At 38.0% G+C, this 14,731-nt stretch overlaps 1 protein-coding gene and 1 long non-coding RNA gene across 2 annotated transcripts; one reads left to right on the top strand and one right to left on the bottom strand.

Moving 5' to 3' along the window:
• Nucleotides 1–609: 609 nt before the first annotated feature.
• LOC138907551 (uncharacterized) lies at nucleotides 610–3,671 on the bottom strand. Its single transcript, XM_070198149.1, has 4 exons — nucleotides 3,576–3,671; nucleotides 1,722–1,809; nucleotides 1,228–1,514; nucleotides 610–1,113 (listed from the first exon to the last, which is right to left on the bottom strand). Exons 1-4 carry the CDS (start codon nucleotides 3,669–3,671, stop codon nucleotides 610–612), a joined length of 975 nt encoding a protein of 324 aa, XP_070054250.1.
• Nucleotides 3,672–12,666: 8,995 nt separating this feature from the next.
• Nucleotides 12,667–13,686, top strand: LOC138908725 (uncharacterized). The gene is made up of 2 exons (XR_011415124.1): nucleotides 12,667–12,803; nucleotides 13,489–13,686. It is a non-coding gene; the product is annotated as an uncharacterized lncRNA (long non-coding RNA).
• The last annotated feature ends 1,045 nt before the right edge of the window (nucleotides 13,687–14,731 follow it).

Genomic DNA, 14,731 nt, shown 5'->3' with positions numbered 1-14,731 from the left:
ACCCTTTGGCACTACATCATCACCCTTCCACTCAATAACTAGCTCATTTGGAAATTCGAACCTAACAGTTCTAGTTCGGCAATCAAGCTTGGCGAAACATGAATAAAGCCAATCCATCCCATTTATCACACCGAAATTGACCATTCTCAATTCAATAAGATCGGCCACGGTGTCTCCACCACGCAATGTGACAACACAATCCCTATAAACCCGCGCGGCCAAAATAGACTCACCAACCGGAGTAGATACAGAGAACGGCTCATAAAGCTATTCTGGTTCTATCCCAAATTCAATAGCAACATAAGGTGTGACATATGACAAAGTGGAACCGGGATCAATAAGAGCATATGCATCATGAGATTGGACAGTCAATATACCTGTGACAATATCTGGAGAAGCCTCTGATTCCCGACGTCTCCGCATAGCATAAAATCTGTTGGGTCCTCCCAAATTATGTGCACCACCCCTAGCTACACCACGCCCTGCGGGTGCTGGGGTGCCTCGAGCTGGAGGTGCTATGGATGTAGTAGCTGCAGAATTAGCTGGCTGTGCCGCGCCTCTGCCCACATTTCGGCGGGACGAGCGGCAATCTCTCTGAATGTGACCCCGCTAACGACACCCATAACATACTGGTAGGTCCATGAAATAGGACCCAAAGTGCATCCTCCCACACTTAGGGCATGGACGCCTCCGCTGCTGAAACCTTCTATCGGGCCGACCCTGCTGGTGGGGTCCCCTGTTGCCCTGACTGGGTCCAGATGATTGTGCACCTATCGAAGACTGGGCGAAAGACTGGGATGGTCCTGATGACACTCCCCTGAATGTCGACCTACCACCACTACCACTGGAAGAACCACCAAAGTTGCCTGTGAACCGGGCCTTGCTGCTACTCTGATGCTCCATTCTATTATTTAATTTGCGGGTCTTTGTGGCTTGAGCAAATGCCACCATCTTACCATAGTTCATATCGTAATTCAAGGCAGCTGTAGAGGCCTCGTTGATAACCAAGGGGCTAAGGCCCTGTACAATATGGAGTTTGCGCACTCTAGCTTCCATAGTGGACAACATGTGAATAGCATACTTGGACAGGCATGCAAACTCCATATAGTACTCCTACACATTCATATTGCCCCGCTTCAGGCTTTCAAACTCAGTGGCATGAGCTGCCTTAGTTTCAGCAGGCAAGAAATGATCCATAAAGGCATCTGTGAACTCACCCCACCTTGCCGGAAGGCTTCCCTCCTCACGGGATTCCTCCCATAACTCAAACCAAGAATAGGCCACCCCTTTCAGGCGGTAAAAGGCCAACTCTAATCCCTCCGTCTCTGTAGCATGCATAACCCTGAGAGCTTTATGCATCTCATCAATGAAGTCCTGGGGGTCCTCCTCGGGATCAACACCTGTAAACACTAGAGGATCTAATTGAAGAAACTTGTTCACCTTGGAACTAGCAGATTCCCCCTGATGACTGGAAGAAGTTGGCCCAACACTCGATCTCTGGGCCTGAGAAGCCACTAATTGTGTCAACATTTGTATGACTCCCCTAATATCAATATCAGACACACCAGAATTGGAAGCTGGAGCTGGAGGTGGAACTGGAATATTAGTTCGAGGAACTGTTGCACCTTCTGTAGGTGTAGGGACAGGTACAGTCTGATCAGTTGTAGTAGAGTCAGGCAGTGTAGTAACTGGAGGAATATTCCCACTCCTCGGGTGCTCACCCGCATCATCAATTATAGGGTCAACTGTCACTCCTGGAGTGACATTGGCTTTTTGGCCAGTTCTTGCCTTCTTTTTAGGTGCCATGTACTGAAAATTAGAGCAACGCAGGAGTTAAAGGAGGAACAATCTTACAACCAGCTTTATCGCACGATCAAGAACATGAAAGAATGGTATTATTCCTAAATGCCCATGTAGCATCCTAATTATAGATGTGGTTGACAACACACCGACTCTACTAGACACGGCTCCGAGATATCCTAAGATATTTTAAAACCTTAGGCTCTGATGCCAAGATTTTCACTCCCCCAAAACCATGGAGCGCGACCGGCGCTCAACCGAGTGAACCCGACCAAGCAAGCCTGTTAGATTTCTTCTACCCAAACTCATTCAGGAATAAAGAGAATATATGTTTTCCTTAATTAAACAATAAAGTGGTCATGTCTGCAATTACCAATTTCTTACCATAAGTTTCACCATTTTTAAAGTCTCAAATGGACAAGTAATACAACCACAAAATAGCATAGTTTGTCTTTCCCAGTACCAATACACAACCCACACTATGTCTACGGAGCCTCTATAGATAAAGAAGAGTACAATGATAGTGCTGGCAACAAGACCCCGGCTATACCTCAACCATAATACATAAAGAACAAAAGATACATGACCCCGGGATGAAGTGGGGCTCACCAAGTCAACTGGGAAGAAGGTGTACTGCTATCACTGATCAATGTCTCCTACTGTGGAACCACCTGCATCCATTTAAAGATGCAGCGCCCCCGACAAAAGGGACGTTAGTACCGTCGAATAGTACTAGTATGAAAACTAAACACCAATTTAAGAATTTAGAAATACAAGATAATTATGATGAACCAGTGCGGCAATAGAATAATATAGATAATTGTCTCAACCATAGCAAGCTTATTAAAAGCTATCAGCAACATTTATAGGATTTAAGATGAGATCATCTATAACCATCTTCACACAAAGCGGCCCCTCCGCCTTACCCGATGTATGCAGGTGGAGGTGTACGTACAATACCACAACTCTAATCAAGCGGCCCTACCGCCTCACCTCAATGTATACGGGTGGATGTATAACCACAATACCAAGAACCTACAAAAAACGGCTATGCCGCCTCACCTCAATGTATACGGGTGGTGGTGCTACAACAATACCAAAACCATACACAAAGAGGTCGTACCGCCTCACCTTAATGTAAGCAGGTGGAGGTGCAGTTCCACAATATCATAATCCCTACACAAAGCGGTCATGCCGCCTCACCCCAATATATATGCGGGTGGAGGTGTATCACAATCACAATCTCTATACCATAATCCCCACACAAAGCGGTCATGCCGCCTCACCCCAATGTATGCGGGTGGAGGTGTATCACAATCGCAATCTCTACACAACTTAGCATAATAACTTTCACATAAATCACGACTAGAAGTTATAACATGTGGATACGTAATCCATAGTTTGGGACACATTCTCAATTTATAATGCAATATTATAAGAGCATTTGAAATAGAATTGAACATATATCTTCATCACAAAACCTATCAGAATACTCAATTTATAATCAACATCTCGGAACTTACAAGGATAATGAGAATTCCAACTCTTAAAGAAGAGTTTAGCCAACATACCTTAATTGAGCTTCCTTAAACTCTAAAACGTTCCGGAATTCTTAGCAACTTCAATCTATTTTAGAAATATAACAAATTGAACCACAATTAGGAAGATGATTATAGTTCTAGCTCAATTGAGCATTTTATCAAACACTAGGTGTGCATTAAGGTTTCAAGGCCCTTTTTATGGAGGATTCCATCATCCCACAACCCAATCTTTACCATTTTTAGCTCAACAATCTTCCTACATCCTTTGATAACACATGTATGTAAGATAACCAATCCTTTTTCCCAGAAATTATCTTGCTTATTATCCATTTCTACACAAAATTCGAAATTGAGGGTTAGGGTGTAGAATCTTACCTCTAGGATGAAGACTTAGTGAGTTTCCCTTCTTAATCTTCCAAAACTTGGGAAAGAATTGAAGGACAAATATTGGAGAACACCTTCTCGCTCTAGGGCACCCTCTCTCACTCTAAAATGTCAGATAATAGCTCAAAAATGACCCAAAAAGTGTATTTAACGAAATAGGGTCGGGTTTTAAAAATCCAAAAATGGAGCTCCGGAACAAGGTATGCGATCGCATAACCAATATGCGGACCGCATATCGGTAGCATAGTTGGTTACAAAATAGAAAAAAGAACTGGCTGTGTATACGGTCACTATGCGGTCGCATAGTCGACCGCATAGTTGCTTCCAATTGACTCAATTAACTGCCTCACTCTGCGGCTATTATGCGGTCCGCAGAGTGGTTCTGCGGTCGCATAATGGACCGCATAAATGAACTTTTCCACCAAAAGTTTTCCTTTTCATTCCCGTGCATTGTTCAACCCAAAAAGTCCGAGCCGTTCTATAATCCTCAAACACATAAGCCTAGTCCGGCATCATGAAACATTATTTTCTTTGCAAATTTTACCAGGCCTTACACTTAAGTACTTTGAAATTTTTTGGGTGTTACAATAACACCCGGAACTTGATCAATGTGAGCCTACTGCTCTGGAGTACAGGCGGCAGGAGTCTGAGCTCCTCCCCCAATTTGCGAAGTAGCTGGTGCAACTGGGATCAATCCTGCCTGAGCCAATGTACCAAACATTCTCAGGAACTGCGCTAAACTCTCTTGAAGTCCATGGGTAGCGACAGGCGCCTCCGGTGCCTGTCCCCTAACCAGAGCTACTAGTGGCTCCTCAGCTGCTGCTCTGGCAGGTACCCTAGCTGCAGCACGTGCCCCTCCTCGGCCTCTACCATGGCCCCAGCCTCTCGCAGCTCTAGCAAGGGGCGCAGGTGTCTGCTCGGCTGATCTGGTAGCGTGTATCCTCACAATCTGTGAGAAAATAGAGATACAAAGGCTCAAACTTCGAAATCAACAAATCCGCACGACAGGAATGAAAGAAGCGGAATCTTCCTAATAGTTCTGTAGCCTCTCAAAGATAAGTACAACCATCTCCACACTGATCCGCAAGACTCTACTAAACTTGCCCGTAACTCGTAGAACCTATGAACCTAGAGCTCTGATACTAACTTGTCACGACCCAAAATCCCACCATAGGCGTCGTGATGGCACTTAGTCTCTAAGACTAGGTAAGCCGATTATTTACAATAATTAAGCCAGTTTAACAATGATATTTTAAAACAGAGTTTAATACGAATATCAAAATAAAGGTGAAACAAGCCTACGCGACAATACTCACAACAACCTCCCAAGACTAGGTGTGACTATACTCTAGCTGAATACATAGAAATATCTTCAAACAAAATATATTATTGTTCGGATATCGAAGTAACATTATAATCAAAAGGAAAAGGACTCCAAGGAACTGCGACGGCCAAGCAACTCTACCTTGAATCCTTGCGATCAAGAAGCTAACTCTGTCTGAGTCTGTTATCTCCAATACCTGGATCTGCACAAAAATGTACAGAGAGTGTAGTATGAGTACACCTTGATCGGTACCTAGTAAGTATCAAGACTAACCTCGATGGAGTAGTGACGAGGTACAAGTCAAGACACCTACTAGTCATAACATGTGCAGTAAATAGTATTAAGCTTATAATGGAAACAATTAGCAGTAAATGACAATAAGGAATAAACATGTGATATAACCGTAAAGTAATCGAACATTGTTAAGTACCAACAAAACCAATTAAGGAAAAATAATGACAACCGAATACTCAAACCGTTCTAACACAAGTTTCACAACAGAATTAGTCTGAGATACCTCATCTCATAAACACAAGTCACGAGTCTCCAACCACAAATCATATGCTCACGGCACCTTGTGCCCACATTATTAATCACAACTGCGTGGACAACTCATATGCTAATATCTCAATCCACCCAGCATGATCACGGGCTCACAATCACAATACACTCGACGTGGTCACAGGCTCTATACCAAAATCCACCCGGCATGATCACAGACTCAACATCACAATCTGCCCGGCATGATACAGGCTCAACATCACAATGGAAGCGGATAATACAAGAATATATAGGCATGATCAATGAATGTCAAGTTTCATACTCCTGAACTGGTATAAGTGGCATGCTACAGTGTATGCATGTGCGAGTGTACTATCACAGTCCAAGTCAACAAGTAATATCAAATTCATCGAGTAGCTCATTGAAAGCAACACAACAAGTCACGTAAGGTGCATGACATACACAAGTAAATCACACCATCACACGAAGATCATCAACATAATGCCCCCAGGCCATCACTTATCATCCCTGACATAGCCACCCTTATCTCTCAGTATGATAACATCATAATAGCCACTCTTATCGCTCCACCCAGACAATAATATAATAGCCACCTGTATCGCTCCGTATAATAGCCACATGTATCACTCCGCCCATACATTATATCAATATCCACCCGTATCACTCTGCACAATTAATCACAGTGAGATACCACCCTAATGCTTTGCATAACAACAATCAAACCATATAAAAAATCACATGTTCTAACATCATAAAAACACGACATATCAACTCCTACCACAAGTGCCCGTAGGCCACCACCTTTCCGAAATAACAATACCAATATCACTACAACACATAGCCCACAGCTCAACCATGATGTGTACAAAAATCTCAATAGCAACAAAATTGAAATGGGGAAAATAACTCAACAATGAACAATACACCATTAAACAACAACTTCAACTAAAACATTTTAATGACTTTCAATAGCTGCAACTTCAATTAACTGTTTAAGAATAAAATCAATAATGATGGTATTTTCATGAAATGGTAACTTCAAATCCTATTGAATGACATAAGCTAACAATGAAAGAGATGGTCATGAAATAGCAACTACGTCTAAATGAATGAGAATAACCCGAAAACAAAAGGATATCATGTAACAATAATTTCAATCAAAAATAACTCAATAATAAAGGAGGTCACATTACAATAAAAGAGGTAACAACTTCAAATAAGGCATATAAGAGTAAACTTTACAAATAAAAGATGTAACATGTGCTAACAATTTCAAATAAATACATGAAAGAAGCCTAAGAGTCTAAACCGGTCAAGTTTTCAACATATAAGCCGAGTAAACACTCGTCACCTCATGTACAAGTCTTCCACATAACTCAAATAATATAATCAACCTAAATCCTAAAGGGTAGTTCCCCCACACAAAGTTAGATAAGATACTTACCTCAAAAAAACTAAATCAATACTCTAAATATACCTCCCCGTGTGAAACAACCTCCGGACGGCTCGAATCTATCCAAATAACTTAATATCATAAATAAAAGCTATAGAAAACCACTCCGGATAATAAAGCTTCGATCTTTAATGAAAATTAAAAAGTCAACTCAAAAATTTAACCCCGGGCTCGCACCTCGAAACCCAAAAAAACTCGCAAAATACGAACACTCATTCCGATACGAGTCCAACCATACCAAAATCATCCAATTTCGACCTCAAATCGGCTTTCAAATTATCATTTTATGTTTTAGAAAGTTTTTATAAAAATCCTCAATTTCTCCAATTCAAATCACTAATTAAATGATAAAAATAAAGATGGAATCATGAAATATAACCAAATCCGAGTCAAGAACACTTACCCCAGTCCAAAGCGTGAAAATCCCCTCCAAAATCGCCCAAAATCGAGCTTTACAACTCAAGATATGATAAAAATAGGCAAACCCTCGAACTATATGTAATCTGCCAGACATTCCACTTTTGCGGTCAAATGGTCACTTCTGCAAAGGCTGCTTCTGCGGCAATGGTCTCGCACCTGCGAGAACCCATCAACAGTCGAAGATCGCATCTGTGGTCACAAATGCGTTTTTGCGCTCACGCTTCTGTGACCACCCATCCGCAGGTGCGGTTCCGCTTCGGCGATAGGGTGACCGCATCTGCGATCCCTGCCTTCTCCAACCAAAGTCCGTACCTGCGCCTTCTTGGCCGTTTCTGCTACGCCGCATCTACGGTCCTTTATCCGCAGGTGCGATGGCATTAGTAGCCAGACTCTTCAGCAATGCAACAAGGTTATAAAATGATCCACAACTTGTCCAAACATATCCGGGGCCCCGGGACTCAGTCCAATTACACCAACCAATCCCATAACATAACACGGACTTGCTCGTGGCCTCAAATCACCAAAAACACAATATCAAAACTACGAATCGCACCTCAATTCAAGCCTAATGAACTTTTAACCTCTACAACGCGCGCCGAATCATATCAAATCGACACGGAATGACCTCAAATTTTGCATGCAAGTCCCAAATAACACAATGGAACTATACCAACTCCCAAAATCATAATCCAAACCAGATATCAATAAAGTTAACTCCCGGTCAAACCTCTCAACCTTCCAAACTTTCAACTTTTTAACTTTCGCCAAAATGCATCAAATCAATCTACGAACCTCCAAATCCAAATTCGGACATACACCTAAGTTCAAAATCACCATACGAAACTATTGAAATCATCAAAATACCATTCTGGAGTCATCTACATAAAAAGTCAAACTCCGGTTAACTCTTACCACCTAAACTTAATAAACAAGAAGCATTCTTCCAAATCAATCCCAAATCACTCGAAAATCGAATTCGATCACACACGCAACGTATAATACACAATACGAAACTTCTCAAGACATTGAACCACCGAACGAAATGCTAAAGTTCAAAACGATCGGTTAGATCGTTACAATGGGAATGGTAGAAAATTTTTATACTAACTTATTTAAATCAACTAGACCATCGTATCTTGAGCATATTATTCCTTATGTGTCAATTTCTATTAATGAGTCAATGAATAGGAGACTAGTAAGAGATGTACGAGATGCTGAAATTAAAAAGGCTACTTTTTCAATGCATCCCTTAAAAGCTTCAGGTATTGATGGAATGACTTCACTTTTTTCCAAAAGTATTGGCATATAGGTAAATATGTTTGTGAAGCAGTTAGAAGTTTCTTTTATTCAGGATGGAGCCAAACTTTAATTATTTTGATTCTTAAAGTTAAAAATTCTATCTTTGTGGCTCAATTTAGTCCTATAAGTTTGTGTTCGACTGCTTATAAAATTATTGCTAAAGTGTTAGTGGCTAGAATGAAAGAATTTCTTCCTATGGTTATCTCACCAAATCAAGTAGCTTTTGTTGGAAATAGATAAATTACTGATAATGTGGTGCTTGCTCATGAATTTATGCATTTGCTTAAAAATAAAAGAAGAGGAAGAGAGAAATTTATGGCTATAAAACTTTATATGTCCAAAGTATAAGACGGAGTTGAATAGATTTTTGTTAAGGAAATGATTTTAAGAATGAGATTTGCTAACATATTTGTGGGTTGGATAATGAAGTGTATTACTTCAACAAGTTACAGATTTAACATTAATGGTGAAGCAACTAGATGGGCAACAAGGAGATTAAGGCAGGGTGACCTGTTATCACCATATTTATTTTTGATTTGTGCTTAAGATTTATCACTCTCTTAAAAATAGACCTAGTGTATTCCATTTACTTTTTGCGGATAATTCTTTAATCTTATGTTCAGCTGATACTCAAAATGCTAGTACTAGTGTAGATATATTGAGGTTATATGCATAATATTCTGGTCAAGTAATTAATGTAGAAAAATCTGCCATTTATTTTAGTAAGAATACCGTAGAGAGTGAGAAAGATGATAGTTTTTTAATATTGGGACAAAGCCAAGGAAATGATATGGAACTCGGATTACCTGCAGTAATAGAAAGATCTAAGAAAAAAATTAATGTTTGCTTTTATTAAGGATAGAGTGCGGACTAAGATAAAAGGATGGAAAGGGGTGTTTCTAAGTCCGGTTGGGAAAGAGGTTATGTTAAAAGCAGTTTTAATAGCTGTACCTACATATACTTTATCTTATTTTTTACTTCCATATGGGTTATGTAAGGGATTACCTCTATATTATCAAATATTTGGTGGAGCCAAGGGGATGGAATCCAAAATATTTACTTTGAGAGATGGGATAAATTATGTGAACCTAAATATAGAGGGGCTGGGTTTTAGGGATATTAAGACTTTTAATCAAATAATGTTAGCTAAAATGGCATGGCAAATTTTAACTAATCCATATTTACTTCCTTCTCGCGTCCTACATAATAAATACTTTCCTAATAACTACTTATTGAATACTATAATTTCTTCATCAGCATCTTGGATTTGGAGAAGTATTATTTAGGGTAGATTTAACATTAATGGTGAAGCAACTGGATGAGTTAAGCCAACAAGGAGATTAAGGCAGGGCGACCTGTTATCACCATATTTATTTTTGATTTGTGTTGAAGGTTTATCACTCTCTTAAAAATAGACCTAGTGTATTCCATTTACTTTTTGCGAATGAAGCAACAAGTTATAGATTTAACATTAATGGTGAAGCAACTTGATGGGTTAAGCCAACAAGGAGATTAACGCAGGGTGACCTGTTATCACCATATTTATTTTTGATTTGTGCTTAAGGTTCATCACTCTCTTAAAAATAGACCTAGTGTCCATATACTTTTTGCGGATGATTCTTTAATCTTCTGTTCAGCTGATACTCAAAATTCTAGTACTAGTATAGATATATTAAGGTTATATGCAAAATATTCTGGTCAAGTAATTAATGTAGAAAAATCTGCCATTTATTTTAGTAAGAATATCATAGAAACCGAGAAAGATGATAGTTTTTTAATATTGGGACAAAGCCAAGGAAATGATATGTAACTCGGATTACCTGTGGTAATAGGAAGATCTAAGAAAAAAATTAATGTTTGTTTTTATTAAGGATAGAGTGCGTACTAAGATTAAAGGATAGAAAGGAGTATTTCTAAGTCCGGTTGGAAAAGAGGTTATGTTAAAAGCAGTTTTAATAGCTATACCTACATATACTTTATCTTGTTTGTATCCTCCATATGGGTTATGTAAGGAATTACCTCTATATTATCAAATTTTTGGTGGAGCCAAGGGGGTAAAACCCAAAATATTTACTTTGAAAAATGGGGTAAATTATGTGAACCTAAATATAGAGGGGCTGGGTTTTAGGGATATTAAGAATTTTAATCAAATAATGTTAGCTAAAATGGCATGGCAAATTTTAACTAATCCAGATTTACTTCCTTCGAGCGTCCTACATAGTAAATTCTTTCCTAATAACTCCTTATTGAATACTACAATTTCTTCATCAGCGTCTTGAACTTGGAGAAGTATTATTTAGGGTAGAGAATTACTAGAGAAGAGATTAAGATGGAGAGTAGCTAATGGGAAAAATGTTTATGTTTGGAGAGATCCTTGGATTCCAAATGCTACTAATTTTAGACATTATAGAAGTATTGTTAATGTAACTAAGACCTAAGAGTGACAGAGCTATAAATCTAGAATCTGGGACTTGAAAATTGGAAGAATTAAATAGACTTTTTTGTGAAGATGATATAAATGTTATTTTGATAATTCCTTTATCCACCACAACTTTCAGGGATAAATTAATATGACACTTTACCAAATTCGGTAACTATGAAGTTAGATCTGGTTATCATACTACAAAAATATAGGCAAACAAGGTGAGAATAGCAAGAATATTGCTCAATCTAGTTGTCATTCTTTTCCTAAAGCTTTTTAAAATTATTTATGGGCTATGGATATTAAAAATTAGCATAAACAATTCCTTACAAGATGTGTGCTTAACACTTTACCTGTAAGTAATATTCTAAGGAAGAGAATGAATCAAGTTAATGGTGTATGTAAAAAATGTGGCTTAGAAAATAAAACTGTAGAACATATGCTTTTTAATTGTCCCGATTCTTTAAAAAAAATGGAAATTGAGTCATGTTAATTGGAATGACATTGATGGTATTGTTAATTTCTCTATATGGTGGAATGATAAGATTAACAAGGCAAACAAATGTTCTGATTTTGTTATGGTGCTAAATTTGTGTGTAATCATCATATGGCATATTTGAAAAGGTAGAAATCTTTGGTAGTTTAGTAATAAAAAAAGTGAACCTCCTAATATTGTTACAAAAATGTTGTTTGAATATAATGAATTCATTGAAATAAGGCTTGCTAACTCACCAAATGGTACTTTACAAAAAAGTTATGAGTCTTCACTAATGATGCCGTAGATGGAATTTGTTTATTTGTAGATGCAAGGCTACATATGGAAAGAAAGAAAGTAAGCATTGGGTTGGTTGCTATGGACAACAAGGGTACTTTGCTTCATGCCCATGAATCCCCGATTCAGTTTGTTGGGAAGGTCATGATTGCTGAGGCGTTTGCAATTAGGAAAGCTATTGAAAGGGCAATTCAAAATAGACGGAGGAAAATACATATTTTCTCTGATGCGAAAGGTATAGTAGATATGTTGAAGAAAAATATGAAGGCTTCTTGGGATGTTAAAGTGACTTGTGAGGATATTTGGAACATGTCTTCAATCCTTGAGCATGTTTCTTTTGTATATATTCCTAGGATGTTTAATTCCGTTGCTCATAATTTAGTGCAGTTATTTATTTCTTTAGTACATTTTTTTTTTGGGAAAGTACACTCCCAGGCTGGATTGTAAATCGTGTGGACATATCTCGTCCTTAATGCATTGATTGATGAATATTTTCGATAAAAAAAAAAATGAAAACTGGAATAAGCCAATTGCAGGAACTAAAAATGTTATTTTTCCTTTTAAAATATGTTGTAAATTATAATTAGCACCATTAAAAATGGCTACCGGTGTTATTTCTACGGATTTATATTCCACGTCAATTTGGACTTCCTCATTTTTCACGCGATGAAAATCCTACACGGGTAAAAAGACATCTCTTCGCAGAGTGTTGTCCTGCCGGACTGTTTCGTTTCTCTTTTAATCAGCGCTTCATTACTGTTTCTCTCTCCTCTTGCTCTGGTCCTCCATTTTTCTCTTTCTCAGCACAATGGCAATTAGGCTCTTCTTTCTCCTCGCCCTCCTATCTTCTTCATCAATTCTTCAAGGTTCGTTCCTCAGATCCAGATCTCTTTGCCCCCACACTCCATTTCCTCTACGTTGTTCTTCTCAGATTCAGATTTCCCCCCTTGGACCAATTGCTCTAACTTTAGATATATTATTATTTTTTGCATGTACTGTATGCATTGTTTTGAAAGATAAAATTTTTATACCAGTTCCGAGTCAATTGTGATCACAATGGAATAGTGGGTGCAGGGTTATCTTACACTTGTTAAACTTAAATCTCTGTGATTATATATTTTCTGCATGCTCATGCAGGATAATGTGGGGAACTGTATGTTGTTTTAACATTAGCTTATCTTCCCTTTGTATGATTTTGGGTAGTGAGATTCAATTTGGCCAAAATAAAGGTTTAATTATTTGAATGTTCGTCTCGATCACTTAATTTTACATTTTTAGAGTTGTGTTTTCTTTTTGCGATTGCTCTGTATTCGTTTCCAATAAAAGACAAATTATTGAGTATTGGAATGAAATAGGATGAAAAATGGCAGAATGGATGAAGTTGATTCATCATTGACCATAGCTAGTTTGGGATTACGACGTAGTAGTAGTTGTTATTATGTTATGGTCCGGGTGATGTTTGGTTGGATTTGATTTGGCCTTTTTAAGTATATTTCTATACTTGGAGTTGGTATCGAAGAATTTGCAACTTCCTTTTGTCTTTTTATACAGGGCACTGCATATACTCAGTCGCTCTCTAACAAGTCGAAGAAGAAGAAATGAATGATCTGAATTTGTTTTTAGCTGTATCACGCTGTATGATGAGGCTAGATTCAGGATTTAGACTATATTTATCGACAGTTCGAAACATGAAATAGGTTTTAAACACTAGAATTGGTAGATTATTTCGCTGTTGTAGCATGAGGAAAATTTGTAATTGTTATTGTTTTAGTCCCTGACTGGGGATAGAGGTAGCAAAAGAACAATTTTGTCAAATATGATTCTAAAGTTTCCCCTTCAGCAAATTTATTTCATTTCTTGGTTGACAATAGAGGGTTCTTCTCTTCTGGTACATTGACTTGGGAAACTCCTTGATGATCTTTAATGGAGTCTCCATCCATGTTTCTATAACCAATTAGAGGGAAAAGCGCGAGGATATGATAGAAAATCCCATTTGAGTCTTAATGATTGGAAATGCTTGTTAGGCTATCAGTTATGTATGAAGAAACTTAACGAGGAGATGAGTTCTGGGAATTAATTTGGGGTTTCTTCTATATGTTGTTTAGGCTCATTGTATATTTCCTTTGTGGTTTTAGATGTTAAAAGTTAGTGCTTACTTAACTATAGCTACTAGGATTTTAACTCTTCACATTGGAATCAAACTTGGATTCTTTCACTTACTTCAGTCTGTATTATTTCATTTGAGCTAGGAATTTTTTACCTTGTAACCAAGTATTAAACTTGAAGAGCTTGCTGTTTTGTTGTTTTACTCTAATAACGGGTTGAGATTTAAAATCGCAATTATCCATGAAACAAATGAACACCAAGTCTATGCTGCCTATTCTTCCAGCTATCTCCCAGCTATCTCCCACAACCATATACTCACGGTCTAATAAAATTTCATCCTCTACTTGGTTAATGTAGAATACCGTTAAAGCTTCCCGTGAAGTTATGTTACGTTCAACTAATATTCTCACGGAATGTTTGGTTAGCGCTAAACAAAAACTTTGATGAGTCAAAATTGATCAAATTATGCCTTACATGAAGTAATTGAATCTAATTTTGTCTTATTTCGTGGTATTTACTTTTTAAAGCCTAGATAAAACATGGGGATAAGACAGGACTGTTGGGATATACTATTAATCATGCAGTTTAGACATAGTATTGTATTTTATACTTTATGGAATAATTATTTATTTAATTTATTCAATTCAATAAAGTACTATTTTAAATAGATCATTTGTTACATGTGTGT

Source organism: Nicotiana tomentosiformis, chromosome 3 (genome assembly GCF_000390325.3).
Source record: "Nicotiana tomentosiformis chromosome 3, ASM39032v3, whole genome shotgun sequence".
Classification (NCBI taxonomy): Eukaryota; Viridiplantae; Streptophyta; class Magnoliopsida; order Solanales; family Solanaceae; genus Nicotiana; species Nicotiana tomentosiformis.
This window is presented reverse-complemented; position numbering and strand designations above follow the sequence as displayed.

Excerpts from the sequence above, each read along its gene's own strand:
- LOC138907551 (XM_070198149.1), bottom strand. The coding sequence starts at position 3,671 with ATGGATAATAAGCAAGATAATTTCTGGGAAAAAGGATTGGTTATCTTA. Across the intron at positions 1,810-3,575 it reads AGATTGTTGAGCTAAAAATG|TACATGGCACCTAAAAAGAA; the intron begins GTAAAGATTGGG and ends TCTAATTTTCAG. Across the intron at positions 1,515-1,721 it reads CCCTATAATTGATGATGCGG|TGGCTTCTCAGGCCCAGAGA; the intron begins GTGAGCACCCGA and ends TGACACAATTAG.